A 20236-nucleotide genomic window follows, 5' to 3' on the forward strand; every position below is an offset into this window, starting at 1 on the left:
TGTAATCCAGATTCCTAGAAGCTGAATTTTCTTGTCAAAAGGTAAGCACATTTTAACTTTAAATATGTATCCAAACTGCTTAAGTATTATCTCCTTGAAGAGCCTCTATGACCCTGCCATCCAGGTTTGCATATTTGTTCTTTACTTTGTGGTACTCTATTTATTTTCTTCCGAGAACTGAAAATAATGTGTAAGATTTTGTTTATTTATTTTTATATTGTCTATCTTTTTGGTAGAGGCATGACCTTGTTTTATTTCCTATTATACTCATGATATAGTAGGCACTAAATGAAGACCTGGGCCAGGTGTGGTGGCTCACACCTGTAATCTCAGCACTTTGGAAGGTTGGGTAGGGAAGATTGCTTGAGGCTAGGAGTTGGAGACCAGCCTGGGTGACATAGTGAGACCCTACCGCTATGAAAAATTTAAAAATTAGCCCTGTGTTGTGGTGGGCACCTGTAGTCTCAGCTACTCAGGAGGCTGAAGTGGGAGGACCACTTGAGCCCAGAAGTTGGAAACTTCACTGAGCTCCCTCCACTCCATGATGGCACCACTGCATTCAAGCCTGGGTAACAGAGTGAGATGCTGTCTCAAAAAAAATAGATGTTGAATAAATAAATTCTGGTATGCTTTGTATATTTATCCCCACCAAAATCTCATGTTAAATTGTAATCCTCAATGTTGGAGGTGAGGTTTGGTGGGAGGTGATTGGATCATGAAGGCAGATCCTTCATGAATGGCTGGGGCCATCCCCTTGATGAGAAGTGAGCTCTCACTCTGAGTCCATACCAGATTTGGTGATTTAAAGAGTGTGGCACCTCCCCGCACTCTCTCTCTCTCTCTGTTTCTTGCTCCTGTTTTTGCCATATGATGTGCCTGCTCTTGCTTCTCCTTCTGCCATGCATAAAAGCTCCCTGAGGCTTCCCTAGAAGCTGATGCCACCACTGTTTCCTATACAGCCTGTAGAACCACAAAGCAATCAAACCTCTTTCTTTATAAATTACCCAGTCTCAAGTATTTCTTCACAGCAATGCGAGAATGGTCTAATACAATTTCCCCACTAAAACCTCTGCACAAACCTATACCTTCAGCAACAGCATATAAAAGTCTAGTTTGCAAATTCCTAAACCAAAAAGAATATTACTGTCTTACGAGGAGGGAAAGTTATTATTTATATTTTTAAATTAAAGCTATTATATATCTTGAAACACTAACCAGAATGACAAAAACACACAAAAACCTCAAAACATGAAATACTAGAAGAATGTGGAGCAACCAGAATTGTCATACATTGTTGATGGAATGTAAAATGATACAACCACTGATTTATATACTAGTGAATGAAAAAGCCAAAAACAAGGCACATCACTTAAATTTAGAACATTCAAGAAAAAGAACCAGCTGGGCCTGGTGGCTCATGCCTGTAATCTCAGCCCTGTGGGAGGCTGAGGCAGGAGGATCACCTGAGGTCAGGAGTTTGAGACCAGCCTGGCTAACATGGAGAACTCCATCCCTGCTGAAAATATAAAAATTACCCGGGTGTAATGGTGTGTGCCTGTAGTCCAAGCTACTCAGGAGGCTGAAACAGGAGAATTGTTTGAACTCAGGAAGGGGAGGTTGCAGTGAGCTGAGATTGCACCACTGCACTCCAGCCTGGGCAACTGAGCAAAATTCCCTTTGAGAAAAACAAATAAACAAAAAAAGAAAGAAAAAAGGTCACGTGCTAAATCAGAATGACATTTTTAACAGGAACACTGGAAGCTAGAAAATTATATAGAAATACCTTCAAATTTCTGAGGAAAAATGATTTTTAACCTAGAGTTCTTTTTTATGTTGTTTTTCTTTTTTTAATACCCTGCCAACATCTGTATTTAACCTAGAGTTTTATATCCAGCCAAACTATCAATCACGTGTAAGAGTGGAACAGTTTTACAAATGAGAAGCTGAAAATTTTACTTCCATGTATCCTTTCTTGGGAAGTTGTTAGAGGAAGAAATTCATGAAATGAGGGAAGAAACTAAGAAATAGAAAGATCTGGGATCCAGGAAATAGGAGATTATATACAAGAGGGAAGTAAAGGGAACTCCTAGGATAACATGAAAAGTTAAGTCCTGGGGCCAGGTGCAGTGGCTTATGCCTGTAATCCCAGCACTTTAGGAGGCCAAGGTGGGCGCATTATTTGAGGTCAGGAGTTCGAGACCAGCCTGGCCAACATGGTGAGACCCCATCTCTACTAAAAACACACACACACACACACAAATAGCTGTGTGTGGTGGATGCACACCTGTAGTCCCAGCTACTCAGGAGGCTGAGGCAGGAGAATCACTTGAACTTGGGAGGCAGAGGTTGCAGTGAGCCAAGGTCGTGCCACTGCACTCCAGCCTGAGCGACAGAGGGAGACTCCATCTCAAAAAAAAAAAAAAAAAAAGGAAAATCCCAAGGTGAAAGTGAGCAAAAGCACAAACAGCTGACTGAAGAGGGTGAAGTGCTCCCTCTCCGGTTGAATGTGTCGCCTTATTGAAAAGAAGGAGATGGAGGAATAAAGAGGAGGGAAAGAAATTACAAGTAAATAAATAAATGAGGATTTTTACCTATATATTAGTTCTACTGCTTTTTTGTTTTATACATCACCATTATCTGCTTTTATCTTTATTATTTTGTTTCTTTTGTTTTTATATTAATATTTTTACTAGTTTTTTGAGTTGAGAATTTAATTCATTTCTTAATTTTCTTCCATTTTAATGGAAATTTCCTGGCATCTGAGTGCTGACTCCCTTCAGCCCCCTGTCAGACTAGCAGAGCTCTTGCTGGCCCCAGGTTCTATGCATGCAAAAATGAGAGGCAAAAACTGCCAGGTAAATCAGCAGTTGCAGTAAAAGGCAGGGCTCTGGGAAGCTGGAGTTGAAGGTTGGTGGCTGCTAGGTGGAGCCAGAACACTTGTAAGTGGGGCCATAGTTGGCTTCTGGTGCAACTTGAAGCCTGGTCTAATTATTTCACCACACTAAGATGGTGAGGTCAGCATCCCATGCACTCTTTTCTGTCCCTCTCTCTGCACCCTACTCTCACCAAGTCTGGGCAGCAGGCCAAAGAGGCCAGTTAAGAAACCTCTGCAGGTGGAAATGAGACCATGAAAAGAAAGTGAAGGGGCCACCATGCCCAACCGAGAGAGAGGAAAGGATAAACCAGACAGGAGAGCAGATGGCACTGCAGAGGGCACAAGGCCCTGGCTCAGCTTTTGGAGAGTGATAGGGTGTGTGTATGTGGGGTGTGTGTGTGTGTGTGTGTGTGTGTGTGTATGTGTATTCATTCTCCTGATCCTCTCTGCCCATCTTATTTCAGCAAGATAGGCTTCAAGCTCTGAAATTCTTTTCTCCAGTCTATTTGCTTATTGATACTTGTGGCTTCATTGTGAGGTTCGTGTGTTGTGTTTTACCAATCCATTGGGTCACTTATGTTCCTCTCTAAACTGGTTTTTCTGGTTAACAGCCTCTGTAATGTTTTATCACGGTTCTTAGCTTCTTTCCATTGGGTTAGAACATGCTCCTTTAGCTCAGCAATGTTTGTTATTACCCACATTCTGAAGCCTACTTCTGTCAATTCATCCATCTCAGCCTCTGCCCAGTTCTGTGTCCTTGCTGGAGAGGTGTTGCAATCATTTGGAGGAGAAGAGGCACTCTGGCTTTTTGAGTTGTCAGGGTTTTTTTATTCTTTCTCATTTCATGAGTTTATCTAGCTTTGATCTTTGAGGCTGCTGACCTTTGGATAAGTTTTTTGTGGAACTTTTTTGTTGATGCTGTTGTTGCTGTTTGGTTTTATTCTAACAGTCAGGCTCCTCTTCCATAGGGCTGCTGCAGTTTGCTGGGAGTCCCTCCCACACTTGGTGGTGTCACCGGTGGAGGCTGGAAAACAGCAAAGATTGCTGCCTGCTCCTTCCTCTGTGATTTCTGTCTCAGATGGGCACCAACCTAAGACCAGGAGGAATGCTCCTGTATACAGTGTCTGGTGACCTCTGTTGGAGAGATCCCCCCAGTCAGAAGGCTTGGGATCCAGTACCCACCTAACAAATCACTCTAGCTGCCCCTTGGCAGAGGGTGTGTACTGTGCTGGGTGGAATCCCACTCATCCAGACTGCCTGGATTCTTCAGAGCCAGCAGGGGGAAAAGATTAAGTCTGTTGATCCATGGAGACAACAACCACCCCTCCCCACAGGGGCTCAGTCTCAGAGAAATCAGAGTTCTGTTTCTAAAGCCCTGGCAGGAATTGCTGAAGTTCCTGCAGGCAGGCCCCACCCAGTGAGGAGGATTGATCAGGGTCTGGCCTAAAGAGACAGTCTGGTCATAATCTGTTAGAGCTGCTATGCTGTGCTGTGGGGAATTCCTCCTGGGTCCAAACCGCCCAGTCTCCCCAGCACTGGCAGGGGAAAAATGGCAGACTGGAACTGCAGTGATGGCTGCCACTCCTCCCGCCAGGATCTCAGTCATCTTAGGCAGCAGGAAGCCACAGTGATGGTAGCCACTCCTTCCCCTGGGAACTCAGCAGCCTTAGGCAGTCTCCAGCCTAGTGGCTGCTGAGAATCTGCACAGCTCCGTGGTAGGCTCTCTTCAGCCTCATGGCTACACACCAAGGCCCTAATGGTGTGGGCTCACGAAGGGGATCTCCTGATCTGTGGGTTGCACAGATCCATGGAAAAAGTGTGGTTTCCTGGGCAGAGTAGCACACTCACTCACTGCCTCCCTTGGCTGCAGGTGGGAGCTCCCTTTACTTTGTGTGGCTCCCAGGTGGGCCGCTGCACCACTCTGCTTTTCCTCACTCTCCCTGAGTCATGCCAATTGCCTAGTCAGTCCCAACAGGAGAACCTGGATACCTCAGTCACCAGTGAAGGATTCACTCACTGTTTTCATTCTTCTCAGTGGGAGTCTCTGTCTGCAGCTGTTTCTTGTGAATTGTATCTTAATATAGATATCATTTTAAAAAATTCCATTTATATTGATTCCATTAAATTTGCAAATCAAAGTTAAATGAAATACAAACTGTTATTTTTACATTATTTTTCCAATTTTTCCCAATCAGTTCTTTTCATTTATTATACTATTCTATATTTTTTAGAAAAGGTTTATTCTATAAACACATCTCAGATTTTAAAAATTCCTGGTATTTTTAGATTGTCAAAATTGTAAATGTCACTTCTTTCTACTACCTTTTCTATTTCTCCTACTTTTTTAATTAGTATATTGTTTTATACATATATCGTTTTAGTAGCTCTACTAATTGAATTTTCTAATACTGAATGTATTTCAAATCATAACAGTTTTTCTCTTCCTTTAAATTATTGCTATCTTATTTTTTTCTCTAATTGGATTACCTGGAATCGTTAGCATAATATTGACTAATAATGGTGGCATCAAACATCATTTATCTCATTCCTGTCTCTGGTAAGAGTGTTTTGGGTTATTCATGGTTTTTCTTGTAGGTTTCTAGTAAATAGCCCATGATGGTTAATTTTATATGTTAACTTGACAGTCCAAATATGTGGTGCTCAGATATTTGAATAAACATTTTTTCTAGGTGTCTTTGAATGTGTTTCAAAGAAGAGGTTAACATTTGAACCAGTAGACTAAGTAAAGCAGATTTCCCTATTCAATGTGGCTGTGGACCTCATCCAATCATTGTAGGCCCAAATAGAATAAAAGGCTTAGTAAGACTTCTCTCCCTGCCTGTCTTCAAGCTGGGACACTGGTTTTCTGCCTGCCTGCAGACTCAGACCGGAAGTTACACCTTCGGTTTTCCTGGCCTTCAGAAGACTCAGGCCTTCAAACTAAGCCTAGAACTTTACCATCGGCTCTCCTGAGTCTCCAGCTTGCTGACTGCAGATCTTGGGCTTCTTATCATCCATTAATGTCCATGCACATCTCCTTCCTTCCTTTTTCTCTCTCTCTTCCTTCCTTCTTTCCCTCTCTCTCTTTTCCTTCCTTCCTTTCTCTTTCTCTCTCTCCTCCTCCTTTCCTTTCTTTCTCTCTCTCTTTCCACTCCTGCTCTTACTTCTCTCTTCTGTCTCTGGAGAACACACACTAATAAATGTTCATTATCAATATAAGGAATTTTCTTTCTAATTTTTTAAAAAAGTCACCAGTGTATATAGAATTTTATTAAATGATTTTTACAGCATGTATTAAGATAGGTTTTTATTAATGTAGATTTCTATTTTTGAAATGGCCTAGAAGTTCTAAAATAAACCTTTGTACTGACTTTACGAAACTGCTAGATTTCTTAATGATTGATTTCGACTATTTAAGTTTCCTTCCATATATATTTATAATCATTTTCTTACTCTTGGATTTTTTGTCCTTTTTCCATCATTCCTACTTGCTAGAAGTTTGTCTATTGCCTTATGAAATCTACCTTTTGTAACTATTTCATTGATGTGTGCTTTTATCTTTATTAAAGCATTTATTTTATTTTATTTGAGTTTATACTATTCTTTTTCCTTTCTGAATTCAATGCATAATTTTGTTCTAGTTTTATCGTCTTCTAATAATCACATTTTTTTCTGTACAGATTTATTCTTTAACTCCAAAATTACTTAGAAACTTATTTTAAATTTCTAAATCATATTGGGGTGCTACTTTTAGTTGTTTTCATTTCTATTTTTACTGCAATGTATTGAAAAAATAATTAGGGAGTGCCTGAATATTTCCCTCTGAGAATTTGTTGCAATTTTCTTTGTAACCATATATGTATATATAGTCCATTAAAACTATTACATAAATCTTAGAAAATAATGCATAGTATCTTTGTGGGAGAAAACATTATTTGTCTATGGCTATTAATGAAATCTGTCAATTCTATTTTCTTTTTTTTTTTTTTTTTTTGATTTTTTGTCTGTCACCCAGACTGGAGTGCAGTGGCCGGATCTCAGCTCACTGCAAGCTCCGCCTCGCGGGTTTACGCCATTCTTCCGCCTCAGCCTCCCGAGTAGCTGGGACTACAGGCGCCTGCCACCTCGCCCGGCTAGTTTTTGTATTTTTAGTAGAGACAGGGTTTCACCGTGTTAGCCAGGATGGTCTCGATCTGCTGACCTCGTGATCCGCCCGTCTCGGCCTCCCAAAGTGCTGGGATTACAGGCTTGAGCCACCGCGCCCGGCCTGTCAATTCTATTTTCAAACGCTCTACAAAAGTGTTTCTTGAACACTGAAATATAACATAGGACTTAATAAAAAGGGATTATGTATACAGTAAACAATTTTTATTATCCTACTAAGATTTCTGTGTACTTCAAAAGGCTTTTTTTATAAGCAAATATATACATTTTAATAAAATTATCTCTGAAAATAACTTTCTAAATATGTCTTTAAAAAACAAACCTCAGTTTTGGATGAACACTTCCATTATAACTTTCTCTTTCAATAACACATTTTTTAAATTATAAGAATAGTCTTTCTTCTCAGTACAAGTAGCATAATACTTGTACTGAGTGTTTTGCCTGAAGATTTTCCTCACATAACAATCTTACGGTTTCCTATACTGTGAGTGCTCAGGTGTAAACAATAACCTACAACTGACTGCAGGCTTTCCCACACCCATTACTCGGCTAAGGTTTCCTTTCTGAAATGTGTTCTCTGATGTTGAATTAAGGATGTACTATGACAAAAGACATCACCACATTTATTACATTGATAAGGTCTCTCCCTTGTATGTATTCGCTTATGTTTAGTCAGAGCTGAGCTTAAGCTGAAGGATTTCCCACATTCATTACACTGGTAGGGTTTCTCTCCTGTATGCATCCTCTGATGTCGAATTAGTGAGGTTCTATAGCAAAACAGTTTCTGACATTCATTACATTGATAGGGTTTCATGCCAGAATGAATTTTTATATGTTCAGTAAGGTGTGTCCTTCGACTGAAGGTTTTTCTACATTCTTTACAAACATAGGGCTTCTCTCCGGTATGAGTTCTCTGGTGTTCAGTAAGATGTGCACTCCGATTGAAGGCCTTTCCACATGCATTACACTCATAGGGTTTTTCTCCAGTATGAATTCTTTGATGTTGAATGAAGGCTGGGGTATGGCTGAAAGCTTTCCCACATTCATTACACTCATATGGTTTCTCTCCTGTGTGGATTCTCTGATGTCGGATTAGTGATGTACTGTGGCAAAAAACCTTCCGACATTCCTTACACTGGTACGATTTTTCCTCAGAATGAATTCCCTGATGTTCAATTAGGTGTGTGCTGCGGCTGAAGGTTTTTCCACATTCAGTACATTCATATGGTTTCTTTCCAGCATGAATTCTATGATGTTGAGTAAGGGCAGAGATATGGCTGAAAGCTTTCCCACATTCATTACAAGGATAGGGTTTTTCTCCAGTATGGATTCTCTCATGATTTCTAAGGGATGACCTATGACTAAAGGCTTTTTCACATTCATTACACTCATAAGGTTTCTCCCCAGTATGGACTCTTTGATGCTGAATAAGATTAGTGCTCTGACTAAAAGCTTTCCCACATTCATTGCATTCATAAGGTTTCTCTCCAGTATGTATTCTTTGATGTTGAATAAGATTAGTGTTCCGGGTAAAGGACTTATCACATATTTTACATTCATACGGTTTCTCTCCAGTATGTGTTTTCTGATGCTGGGTCAGGGATGCAATGCAAGTGTAGCCTTTCCCACATTCAGTACAGATGTATGGGTTCGCTCTCATATAAATTTTCTCAGATTCCATCAGTACTGAACTATGGCTTTATATTTATTTATTTTTTCATTTTTGTGGGTACGTAATAGGTGTTGGCTTTTCATTTATTTCCAGAATAAGTAAATAAGTAAAGTCTGAGATACAAATGCATCCTTTCTTATATCTAATAAATTATTTTCATTCATGAGTTGCCTTTTGAAAAAATCCACTACAGCAGAATTATGCTTCAGGTTCCTACCATTGATGTCATAATTACAGCAGTCCTGCCTTATCCACAGTTCCACTTTCCATGGTTTCAGTTATCCACGGGCAATTGTAAAAAATATTATATGGAAAATTCCAGAAATAAACAATTCGTAACTTTTAAATGTTGTGGTTTTCTGAGTACTGTGATGAAATCTTGTGTGATCTGCTCTGTCCTGCCTGAGCTGTGAATCATTTCTTTGTCCAGTGTATCTGCACTGTATATACTACCCACCCATTCGTCATTCAGTAGCTCATACTAAGAACCTGGTTAGGGTTTGGTACATCAGTGATTTCAGGCATTCTCTGGGGGTCTTGGAATGTATACTGCATGAATAACTGGGGACTACTGTATGAGGTCTTCTTCTTATACAAGCTCTCAGTTGTTTAAAAAGCTTTGGTCTTTGATTAAATGTTTCCTCAAAGTTGTTCTCTTCATGATCTTCCTTTTGACTTGCTTTTTCCTGTAATCTGGTTATACTGGTGTTTCTCAAACTGGTCATCAAATTCGAGTTCTTCTAACGTGAAGTATTAGGAACCATCATTTGAAAAAAAATTCTAACATCATATAATGACATTGTTTTGTTTTTCAGAAATTCTCTGCCTTGGAGTGGATGCTCTGACTTTGGATATAGTATCCAGGATTAAGTAGAAGATATTATCTCTTTCCTCTGAAATACAAAGGCAGAAAACAAGGCTCACTCATCAGTTACAGAAAATAAAAATAAAATAGTGCTATGATAAAATGTCAAATTTTTCAATATAAGTACTGACTAATAGGGAAGTTTAAAGGTGAAATGGATCAACATATATATCTCTGAAAAACACTGTTGCTCTACTCACAACAACTCTGACAAATTGTATAGCCACAGCTTTTTCTTCTCTATAACTCATACTTAACACAGAACACTTCTATGTGCAAATGTGTGGGATTTTTTCCATTCTAACCAGTTCTCCAACTCTCTGGACACCAACTTTAGATATTCTACAATTTACTCTAATTCCAACACTACCTGCCTGGAGTAAGCATCATATCCCTTGAGTTAAAGGGCTCAGTCCCACAAGACTGCCTCCACTTCAGATGACAATCACAAGCTGGTCCTCCCATACTTCTGACCGACTGGCTACAACTTGAGGGTTCCTATAACCCCTCCTCCTCTGGTTCAATAATTTGCTAGAATGGCTCACAGAACTCAGGAAAACACTTTACTGACGTTTACCAGTTTATTATAAAGGATACAATTCAGAAAAAGCCATTCAGGAAGAGATGCACAGTGCAAGGTGGGCAGAAGGGAACGGGGTATAGAGCTTCTGCATCATCTCTGGGCATGCTACACTTCCAGCACCTTGATGTGTTGACCAATCTAGAAGCTCATCAAATATCACTGTTTAAGAGTTTGTATATAGCTTAATCTCCATCCCCACATCTTTCTTCCCAGAGGTTGGTGGGTGGAATTGAAAGTTCTAACCCTCTAGTTGCTTGGTCTTTTTAGTGATCAGACCCACTATTGAGGCTATCTAGGGGCCCTACCTTATTTCACCTCATCAACATAAACTCATCATAAACTCATCATAATACACCTTTTTTTTAAAAAAAAAAAAAAGGTGTACTATGAAAAACAAAAGATATTCCTATCACTTAGGAAATCTGGAGGGCTTTCAAAGCTCTGTGACAAGAATTGGAAACAAAGACCAGATGTATTTCGTATGCTATCACAATAACTATGGTAAAAGAAATGGAAGCATTGAGACAAAGTGCATAGTAAAATCAAAGGTAAAGATTCAGTAAAATAAATGTTGTGAATAAAAGACAATGGAACTAATTCAAATGTATGTATGTTTTTGGAAACCAGAGGAAAAAATCCAGAAAAGTGAAATGGGATCAGATAATAAAAAACTCTCACACTTTAAACAGAGAAATTCAATGTCATCTAGCAGGAGACAGGAAAACTGAAGTTTTCTGTCAGAACATTAACAGGATAAATATATCTTAGATGTGATGTTTTAGATTAAAAGCTTGTTAATTCTATCTAAAATGGATGAAAGAACAACGGTGAAACTTAGCAAGAAGGCATAATATGAATAATCTGAGCCTGGATTGGGATAATACTAGTAAGAATTTGGTGCAAGTGTAGATAAGACATAAAAAAGAAGCAACAAAAAATGCTGAAATAGATTATAGGGAATTTTTACAAAACAAGATTCATAAAGATACAATGGTTTCTAGCCAAGAAGGCTGGAAGAATAGTTGTACTAATGATAGAAAAGGAAAGAGAGGCAACCTAGGGAAAGTTGGTGATTTTACTTTCACCATATTGAGGTTAAAGTGATTGAAAGTGAAGTAGGACATTCTAATGGAGATAAACTTTAAGCAGGGGAATATATGGGGATAGAATGTAAGTGAAACACTTAAGCTGAAAAAATATATATAAGAAAGTTAACATAGAAGGACTATTTGAGGATGTCAGAATGCACTAACTTTTTGAGATAAAAAATAAACAAGTAGAAAATAAACCATAAAGGCACATGCGTTTATGTTAGGGAGCAAGTGAAGTTAACAAAAAAGCATTTGGAAAAAGATTAGAATGGAAAAGAATCTGGTGATGTCACACAAGGTAAAACAAAATATGAAACACGGCAGAAAGTCTGAACACAGGACTAAGAATAGGTTGCTATCAAGAAAGAATTCAAGAATCTCCTCAAAATAATTTTAGCAGAAGACAAGAATCTAACTCCAAAGATTAAAAGAGAACAGGAATTGAGGATATTAGTTACAAGTTTGAAACATTTGGTAATGACAGAATAATTTTGAAAGGCAGATAAAAAATTTTTAGGCAACATGTTATTTTAAAAGCAAGAAAACCTTTTTAGTGTCTTGAAGGAAAGGAGCTGGTGAACTGGAGAGACTGAATCATAAAACAGTCATTAAATCAGGCCCTAAAATAAGTAAAAAATAATGGAATCTGAAGTACAGAATGGAAAGACTAACAACGGAAGAGGGCCAATCTTCCTCTGAGATCAAGAGATATGTGAGAAGATAGATAAAGTTATATAGAAATGAGGTTGCTGTTGCTTCTACTAGATGAATGTAGGTTTTTAAAATACAGATGAGGGGCTCTGCACAGAGGACCCTAACCAAGACTTCAAAAGCTATCTCCTAGTACCACTATTGTTACTAGCACCACCATAATGGATAAATGGACTCTTATTTACAAGCATTCCTGTCTTCTTGGTTGTTTCTGTTATCTGATTCTTTCCTGGCTGGTATTTTGTGACATTTCTCCATTTTTCCTTTGTTATCTATTTATATGGTTCTTCTTAGTTGGAAGATAACATCCATGGATCCTAGAATTATGTCCTAAGTAGTCTTCAGGAATTCTGCGATACAGAAATGTTGATACTTCTAAGGTAACAAAGCAAGACTACCTATTTATAAAGTTTTAAAGAAAAGGACTATCACCTGTTCAGTACAGAAATATCTTGTCTCTGGTCCCTAAACTCAAAGCTCAGTCTCAGCTGAACACCTGTAAATCTCACGATCCTACATATTTTGGGATTGGAGAAACTGTACTCACCCAATGAGAAGAAGCTGTAACAGTTTTTGAAGATCACATCCATGTGCCATGTCTCTGACATCTTCCAATGCCACTGGTTCCTAAAACATCACACAAGTACCTGCTTATTAAGGGATCAGTCCTGCAGACATTTACAAAAGAAAGAGTAAAGCTAACAATTAAAAATGACAAAGTGGAGGACTATTAAGTTGTTCAAAAACGGTTCAGAATTCTAGGCTCAAGAGTGGCGAAAAGTTTATTATTTGGTGTCTACTACTTACCTGTTGAGGATATATGGAAGCAATACTGAAGTTTCCCTATAAAGACACCTAAAATTAAAAAATATATATGTGTATATGTATGTATATATACATACAAAATATAGGTAAACTATAAACTCAATTTAAGAAATAACAGAAAATATGGAGATATCATAAGTGGGTAGTGCAAGAAGGTGTTTGTTATAACCCTATTAATGGCAACAATACACACAAAGGAAAAATTGGTTATTCAAGTAAAGCAATTATAACAGGGTATAGAAAAATGAGAAGCTAAAGAGAGAGAAACAGATATAGATGTACATGTAGATATACTATTGGTTCTGTTTATCTGGAGAACACCAACTAACATATCAACATAAAATAATAAATCCACTTTCTGTTTAACTCATCTGTCCTCTGCAAGCTTGTGTGGTGTGAATCCATGTATATACTGATTTCAAGCTTCTGGGACTGCAAATATAAGAAGAATAAGATCCTAGATGATGAGGAATTCACCAAGATAAATGCCATAATATGAGATTCCTTGGATGTCAACCAGGCAACCAACTTCCCCAGAAAACTTTGTTATCACTGTCTGCCATTTTTTAAATAATCACAATAGAATCTTCCTTGTGTTACACTCTATGGTTAACAGAAAAGGAATAACAGAAACAGAACTTGCTACTAAAAGATATGTACCCTATTTGCAAAGAAAAGTCTTATAGAAACTTAGCAGGAAGATGAGGGAGCATAAAAACAAAACAAGTAGAAGAAAGTGTTAAACAAATGGTGAAATGACACTGGGGAAGTACAGCCTCTTTTCACCTCACCTTGGGGAACTACATTCTTACCATTCTGGCCTAACCTAGAGGCTGAGAATCCAAGCTTGACCTCTTGCAGAAGGTCACTCAAGAGCAGAGAAATTAACATAGATTTTGGCATTCGTAAGTGACTAGAGTAACAAAACTGGGAACTGAAGGGGTTCCAAACACATGACCAGACTCTTCCCAAGGAATTGGCTGAATTTTGAAGCTGGGTTGGGAGTTTGAAGAGCTAAGCTGAAAACCTGTGAATGGCAGAGGCAAATCTTCCACAGTTTTTCAAGGTGAAGGAGACAAAAACTTGCCACATTCTCAACTGAATGCCCAAGAGAGCCACCCATAGGAAAAGAAGCAGTGGAGATGCAGAATAAGTCTTATCGAAACTGCAGCCCAGCCCCAACTCAGCTGGGCTAAGTGAGTATATCTTCTTAGAAAAAAGAGGACCCTTCCTGGTGAAAGATGCCATCAAGTTGAACCTCTATGATGCATTCATACATGATGACAATATGTATGTTATACATGTATCATGTGTGTTCAAACAGGATAGTCACAAAAGATAAACATGTGCTGTATTTCCATATATCATGTGTTCAAAACTTACTAGACATACAGAGTCAATACTACAGGACAGATAAAAGAAAACAAAATAGAAGAAGAGACAAAATAGAGACAAGACTGGAAGATTTCAATACCAATTTGGAATCAACAAAAGGAATCAAATTAGTATTCTAGAACAGAACGCTTGAAATTAAGAACTCAGAGGATGGGTTTAACAACAGATTAAGCCTAAGGGAAACACAGATCAACAAAAATACACAAAATGAAGTACAGAGAGCTAAAAGAAAAGAATAATGGTAATTTAAAAAGCTAAGAAAACACTGATGCCAATAGAAGTCTAAGGAGAAAATATAACTAAATGTAACATGGTATCTCAAATGAGAAGAGAGAGTAGAAAATGACATCACATAAATACTAAAACAATTTTAATGAAATACTACAGTTAATAATAATGTACCAACCTTGGCTAACTAACTGTGACAAATGTACCAAACTAATATAAGATGTTGACAGTAGGGAAAACCGGCTATGGGGATGTGGGAACTCTCTGTAATAGATCTGTAAATTTTATGCAAATCTTAAACTATGCTAAAATAAAAAGTTTATTAATAAAAGCAAGAGAGACCTTATTTTAATCTCCTATTTATTTCAACTATTTTCTTATAGCTTATGTTTTTCTTTTAATCATCATTTAGCCATGTGCTATATTCTAAATGAATCCCCCAAAACCCACATGTTGAAACTTAATTGCCCATGTGATAATATGAGGAGGTGAAGGCCTTTGGGAGGTAATTAAGCCATGAGTGTACAGCCCTCATGGAAGGGATTAAGGATCTTATAAAAAGGCTTGAGGGAGTGGGTCTGTACCCTTCCATGTTTTCTGCCATGTAAAGATACAGTGTTCTCTGCAACAAGGCACCATCCTGGAAGCAGAGACTGAGACTTCACTAAACAACAAACCTGCTGGCACAATGATCTTGGACTTCAAGCCTCCAGAACTGTGAGAAATAAATTTCTGTTCTTTATAAATTACCCTGTCTCAGGTATTTTGCTATAGCAGCACAAACTAAGACACCTTGTGATATGATTTGGCTCTGTCCCCACCCAAATCTCACCTGGAACTGTAATAATCCCCACATGTCAAGGATGGGGCCAGGTGGAGATAACTGAATCATGGGCCCAGTTTCCTGGGGGCAGTTTCCCCATACTGTTCTCATGGTAGTGAATAAGTCTCAAGAGATCTGATGGTTTTATAAATGGGAGTTCCTCTGCCTGCATAAGCTTGTGCCCACCATCATGTAAGAAGTCCCTTTGCTCTTCCTTCATCTTCTGCCATGATTATGAGGCCTCCTCAGCCATACTAAACTGTGAGTCCATTAAACCTCTTTCCTTTATAAATTACCCAGTGTTGGCTATGTTTTCATTAGCAGATGAGAATGGACTATACCTTGTTTTATGTTTTACTTCCTGATGATGCAGTTTATGTAGTCCTTTTCATAGATCAGACATTCAATAAAAGCTTATCTCTTAAAAACGAGCATAGGGGCTTATGAGACTTACTTAAGAGGTCTAACACACACATAAGTGGAGTCTCAAAAAAAAAAAAAAAGAATGGAAATGATGCTATATTTAAGGGAATATTTTAGGGAATAAGGATAGATTTTTCCTAACCAATGACTCACAGATTCCACTGCCCTCAAACCATAAGGAAGCTAAATAAAAAGAAAGCTACGCCCACGAAAAGAATAGTCAAACTCCTGAAAATCAGAGAAAAGGAGAACAATCTTAAAAGCAATTTAACAAAAGGGCAGAGTAACTTCAAAGCAGAAACAATAAGACTGCTGACTCCTCAGCAGTTCAAGAAAATCAACTGAAAAGCCATATTTCTGGATAAGAAGACTTAATATTTTAAAGATGTCAATTCTCCCCCGTTGTGGGTTGAATTGTGTCCCTCCAAAAAATGTATGTTGTAATCCTAACCTCAGGACCTCAGAATGTGACCTTATTTGGAAACAGGATCACTGCAGATGTAATTGGTTAAGGTGAGTTCACACTGGAATGGGGTGGGCTTCTAATCCAGTATGGCTGGTGCCCTTTTAAGAAGATGGTCATGGGAAGACCCACAGACATACAGAGAGAAAGTCATGTGATGAAAGGGCAGAGAACAGAGTTATGCAGCTGCAAGCTGAGGAATACCAAAGATTTCCAGCAAACCACCTGAAGCTAGGAAGAGGCAAAGAATGATTTCCCTACAGGTTTCAGAGGCAGGATGACCTTGCCGACAGCTTGATTTTGGAATTCTAGCCTCAGAACTGTGAGATAATAAATTTATGTTGTTTTAAGTTACCCAATTTGTGGTACTTTGCTAGGGCAGTGCTAGGATACTAATGCATACCCCAACTTAACTGACTAAACTTTAGCAAAGAACTAAATGTTTGTATCCTCTCAAAATTCATATGTTGAAAGTTTAACCCCTAAGGTGATGGTATTAGGTGAGGCCTTTGGGAGGTAATTAGGTCATGAGGATGGAGGCCTCACCAATGGGATTAGTGCCCTTATAAGGTGAAACGTGAGAGAAATGATCTTTCTCTCTGCCATGTGAGAAAACAATAAGATGGCCATCTGTAAACCAGCAAGAGAGCCTTCAACAAGAACTTGACCATGATGGCACTCTGATTTTTAATTTCCAGACTCCAGAACTATAAGAAATGTTTGTTGTTTAAGCCATGCAGTCTACAGTATTCTTTTACAGTAGCCCAAACTGTCTAAAACACCTATATAATACATACTTTTCAAAAAGAAAAAAGATGAGGATTGAGGGTGGGGGACTTGCCCATACTAGACATCCAAAAATATTCTATAGTTACATTAATTTTAAAACAGGGTGGTAGTGGCACAGAGATAGATTGAAAGAATAATAAAGTGAAACTGAGTCTAAAAATAGGCCCTTTATTTTGCAGGGATTTAATATATGTTAAAGGTAGCATTTCAAATTATTTGAGGAAGGATAAAAATTTAATAAATAATCTTAGGACAACTGATTTATCCACTTAGGGAAAAAATAAATTTAAAGCTGCTGCCTTATAAAAAATAATTATAGATGAATTAAAGACTTAAACATAAAACTAGAACTATAAAAGAACCAGGAAAACCACTAGAAGAATATTTTTATAATCTTGCAATGGGGAAATCCTTAATAAAATATAAAATCTAGAGGCTATACAGAAAAAGACTCATAGATTTGACTATACAAACACAGAAGGCAATCAACTAAATTAAAAGACAAAAGACATACTGGGAGTAAATATTTGCAACTAATAAAGCAAAAAGGACAATTTTCTGTATTATACAGAGTTTGTACAAATCAAATAGGAAAAATGTATAATGCAATACAAATCTTGGCAAAAGATATGAACATATGAACAGGAAATTCACAAAAGAAATACAAACGATCAATATACAAAAAGATTTTCAAGCTCACCTCTAATCAGAAATACAAATTAAAATACTAATTTTCATTCATCAGACTGGCAAAAATGTTAAAAACAGGCAATCTTCAGTACTGTTTTAAGTACTGGGGAAACGGCTGCTCTCATATACTCTTAGTGGAAAGGTTTATTTGTATTTATTTTACAAAGTCACATTATAATCACACCAGGTTCATAATAAATTACCTTTGAGTCATACACATTGTTAATAATAGTTATATTACCTGCAAAAATGAACTCACAGCACCTTGTACTTTTCCTCTCGTTACATCATTACATTCATTGTACCTCAATGTTCTACTTCCAATGTCTGTCTGCCTTCCTAGGAAAGTGGGAGGGAGTGGCGCACAGAGTAACAGGAAGTAACAGGAAGAAATATTTATGAAAAGGAAGAAAATTCTATGGATTCATTAATACTTTTGATCCAATGGAATTATAGTTGAACTCTTTTAACAGAAGTCCCTTTCAACTCAAGAATGATAGAAGCATTATGTATTTGCAGATTTCTCTCACAGCAAATTAGTGTTGATGGATATTAGATCATTTATGATTTAAAAATCCAGCATTTTATTTGAATTTTTCTATTTTTCTGAAAAATTATGTCTATATATCTAAATAAGCAAAATATATATAAATGACAAAACTATCAGGAATTTTGCCCAATGATTGTCCCAGGCACTGTCCTGGGAAAGTGAGAGAAAGTGGGATCTACTGCACTAGTAGAGGAGTTGGCCATAAATTAGAGTTCAGGTCATTTCTCCATAGTAACAGGAGGGAGGACAGGCTCCCTCCTGTTACTATGGAGTATAATGGGAATACTTCCTGGAAGGTTAGGGGATGTAGTGGTGAGAGCATTTGGAAGTTCTCTGCTAGTTCTCTTAGTAAAATAGGAAGCATGAGAGTGGAGATGGGGAGAGGAATTGGAAGTTTGGGGTGGATGAAGTGTTGGTTGGCTTAAAAAGTCAGATAATGAAGGAAATAGAAAAATCCATCTTTCACCTGGATGATTGCTTTAGCTTCCCAGCCAGTATCCATGTCTGACCTTGGTACCCTATACTCTATTCTCAACAGAGCATCCAAAATGGTTCCTTTAAACTAAGTCAAGTTATGTCACTTCTCTATTCAAAATCTTCCTATGAAAATTGGTAAATTATATGTAAATCTCAATAGAGCTGAATAAACAATAACACCAACCACCATCACCTCCTACATTTTCTCTTCTCATTCAACACAAAAGCCAAACTGGCTGTGGCCTATAGTAGCCTGTGTGCTGTGTGGTCTACACGCCTTACCTCTCTCATCTCAACTCCTACTGTGCTGCTCTCAGTCACCCGTCTCAGGCCACATGGCCTTCCTGATGTTCCCACAAAGGTTAAGCATATCCGCACCTTAAGGCTTTGCATTTGCTGTTGCTTCTGCTGAGGAACTTAATCCTCCTCCTCTCCTCTTCCCAAATATCTGCAAGGCTCATATTCTTTTTTTGTTTTGTTTTGTTTTGTTTTTGGAGATGGAGTCTTGCTCTATAGCCCAGGCTGGAAGGCAGTGGCATGATCTCAGTTCAATGCAACCTCCACCTCCCGGGTTCAAGCGATTCTCCTGCCTCAGTCTCCCGAGTAGCTGGGACTACAGGCATTTGCCGTAACGCCCAGATAATTTTTGTATTTTTAGTAGAGACAGAGTTTCACCATGTTGGCCAGGATGGTCTCAATCTCTTGACCTCGTGATCTGCCTGCCTTGGCCTCCCGAAGTGCTGGGATTACAGGCATGAGCCATCGCGCCCAGCCCATATTCTCATTTTCCGTAAGTCTCTATTCAATGTCATCTACCAGTGAAGCCTTCTCCCACTCCCCTATATTAAATAATGGCTGTCCCATGCCTTCCCTAGCCCCGTTACTCTAGTATAGTTTCCCCTATTTATCACTATGAATGATGTTCAGTAGATTAGGTGAATGAGTGCATTTTTGAATTAATATTTGCAACTTACACATTTACTGGAACGTAACCCCATGCTAAGTTGAGGAATATCTGTGTTTACATTATTGTCCCATCCAAGACTGTCAGCTCCACATAGGCAGGGACTTTGTGTTATTCACTGTTATATCCCAATGCTTAGAATATTAGCTGGCAAAAAGTAGGCGCTCAATGAATATTTATTCAGTGAGTGAAAGAAAATCTTCCCTCCCTCTGGACAGAGGTGATATTTCAGGAAATAAAAAATACAGCAGAGCTGCATTACAGACACATATGTATATTTTATTTGTACAAATCTGCCCAACAGGCTCAAGAAAGTATGTCATCTAAAGGTAAGAGTGAGATGGGAGAATCTCCTGTTTCCTCAGTCTCGGTTCTCACAGCCCTCTCGTAAGTGACCATCTGGCTACGCTGAGTTATTTTAATGTTTAAAGAACATAGTTGGGGTACATTTATACATGTATATTATTGCATGGTTGTATACACACTACATGTAAATACACATTATGAATTATCATTCATAACAATGTATTGTATTCTTGAAAATTGCTATGAGAGCAGTTTAAGTGCTCTCACCACAAAAAATGAAAAGTACGTGAGGTGATGCATGTTCATTAGTTGATTTAGCCATTCTACCAAGTATACATATTT

General features: G+C 38.2%; 1 protein-coding gene across 2 annotated transcripts in view; it reads right to left on the reverse strand.

The window, feature by feature from the left end:
- Window positions 1-7287: 7287 nt before the first annotated feature.
- The window catches only part of ZNF883 (zinc finger protein 883), a 13804-nt gene continuing 855 nt past the window's right edge, over window positions 7288-20236 (reverse strand). Inside the window, exons 2-4 of one of the 2 annotated variants that reach the window (XM_011941874.1) lie at window positions 12509-12588; window positions 10148-10297; window positions 7288-9604 (exon numbers count right to left, since the gene is read on the reverse strand). In XM_011941874.1, coding sequence (XP_011797264.1) covers window positions 7581-8720 — 1140 coding nt within the window. In that variant the 5' untranslated portion in view covers window positions 8721-9604; window positions 10148-10297; window positions 12509-12588 and the 3' untranslated portion in view covers window positions 7288-7580. The remainder of the gene's footprint in view (window positions 9605-10147; window positions 10298-12508; window positions 12589-20236) is intronic. The other variant, XM_011941879.1, reaches the window with a different exon arrangement.

The sequence above is a fragment of the Colobus angolensis genome, unplaced genomic scaffold (assembly GCF_000951035.1).
Source record: "Colobus angolensis palliatus isolate OR3802 unplaced genomic scaffold, Cang.pa_1.0 Scaffold103, whole genome shotgun sequence".
NCBI classification, from domain to species: Eukaryota; Metazoa; Chordata; class Mammalia; order Primates; family Cercopithecidae; genus Colobus; species Colobus angolensis.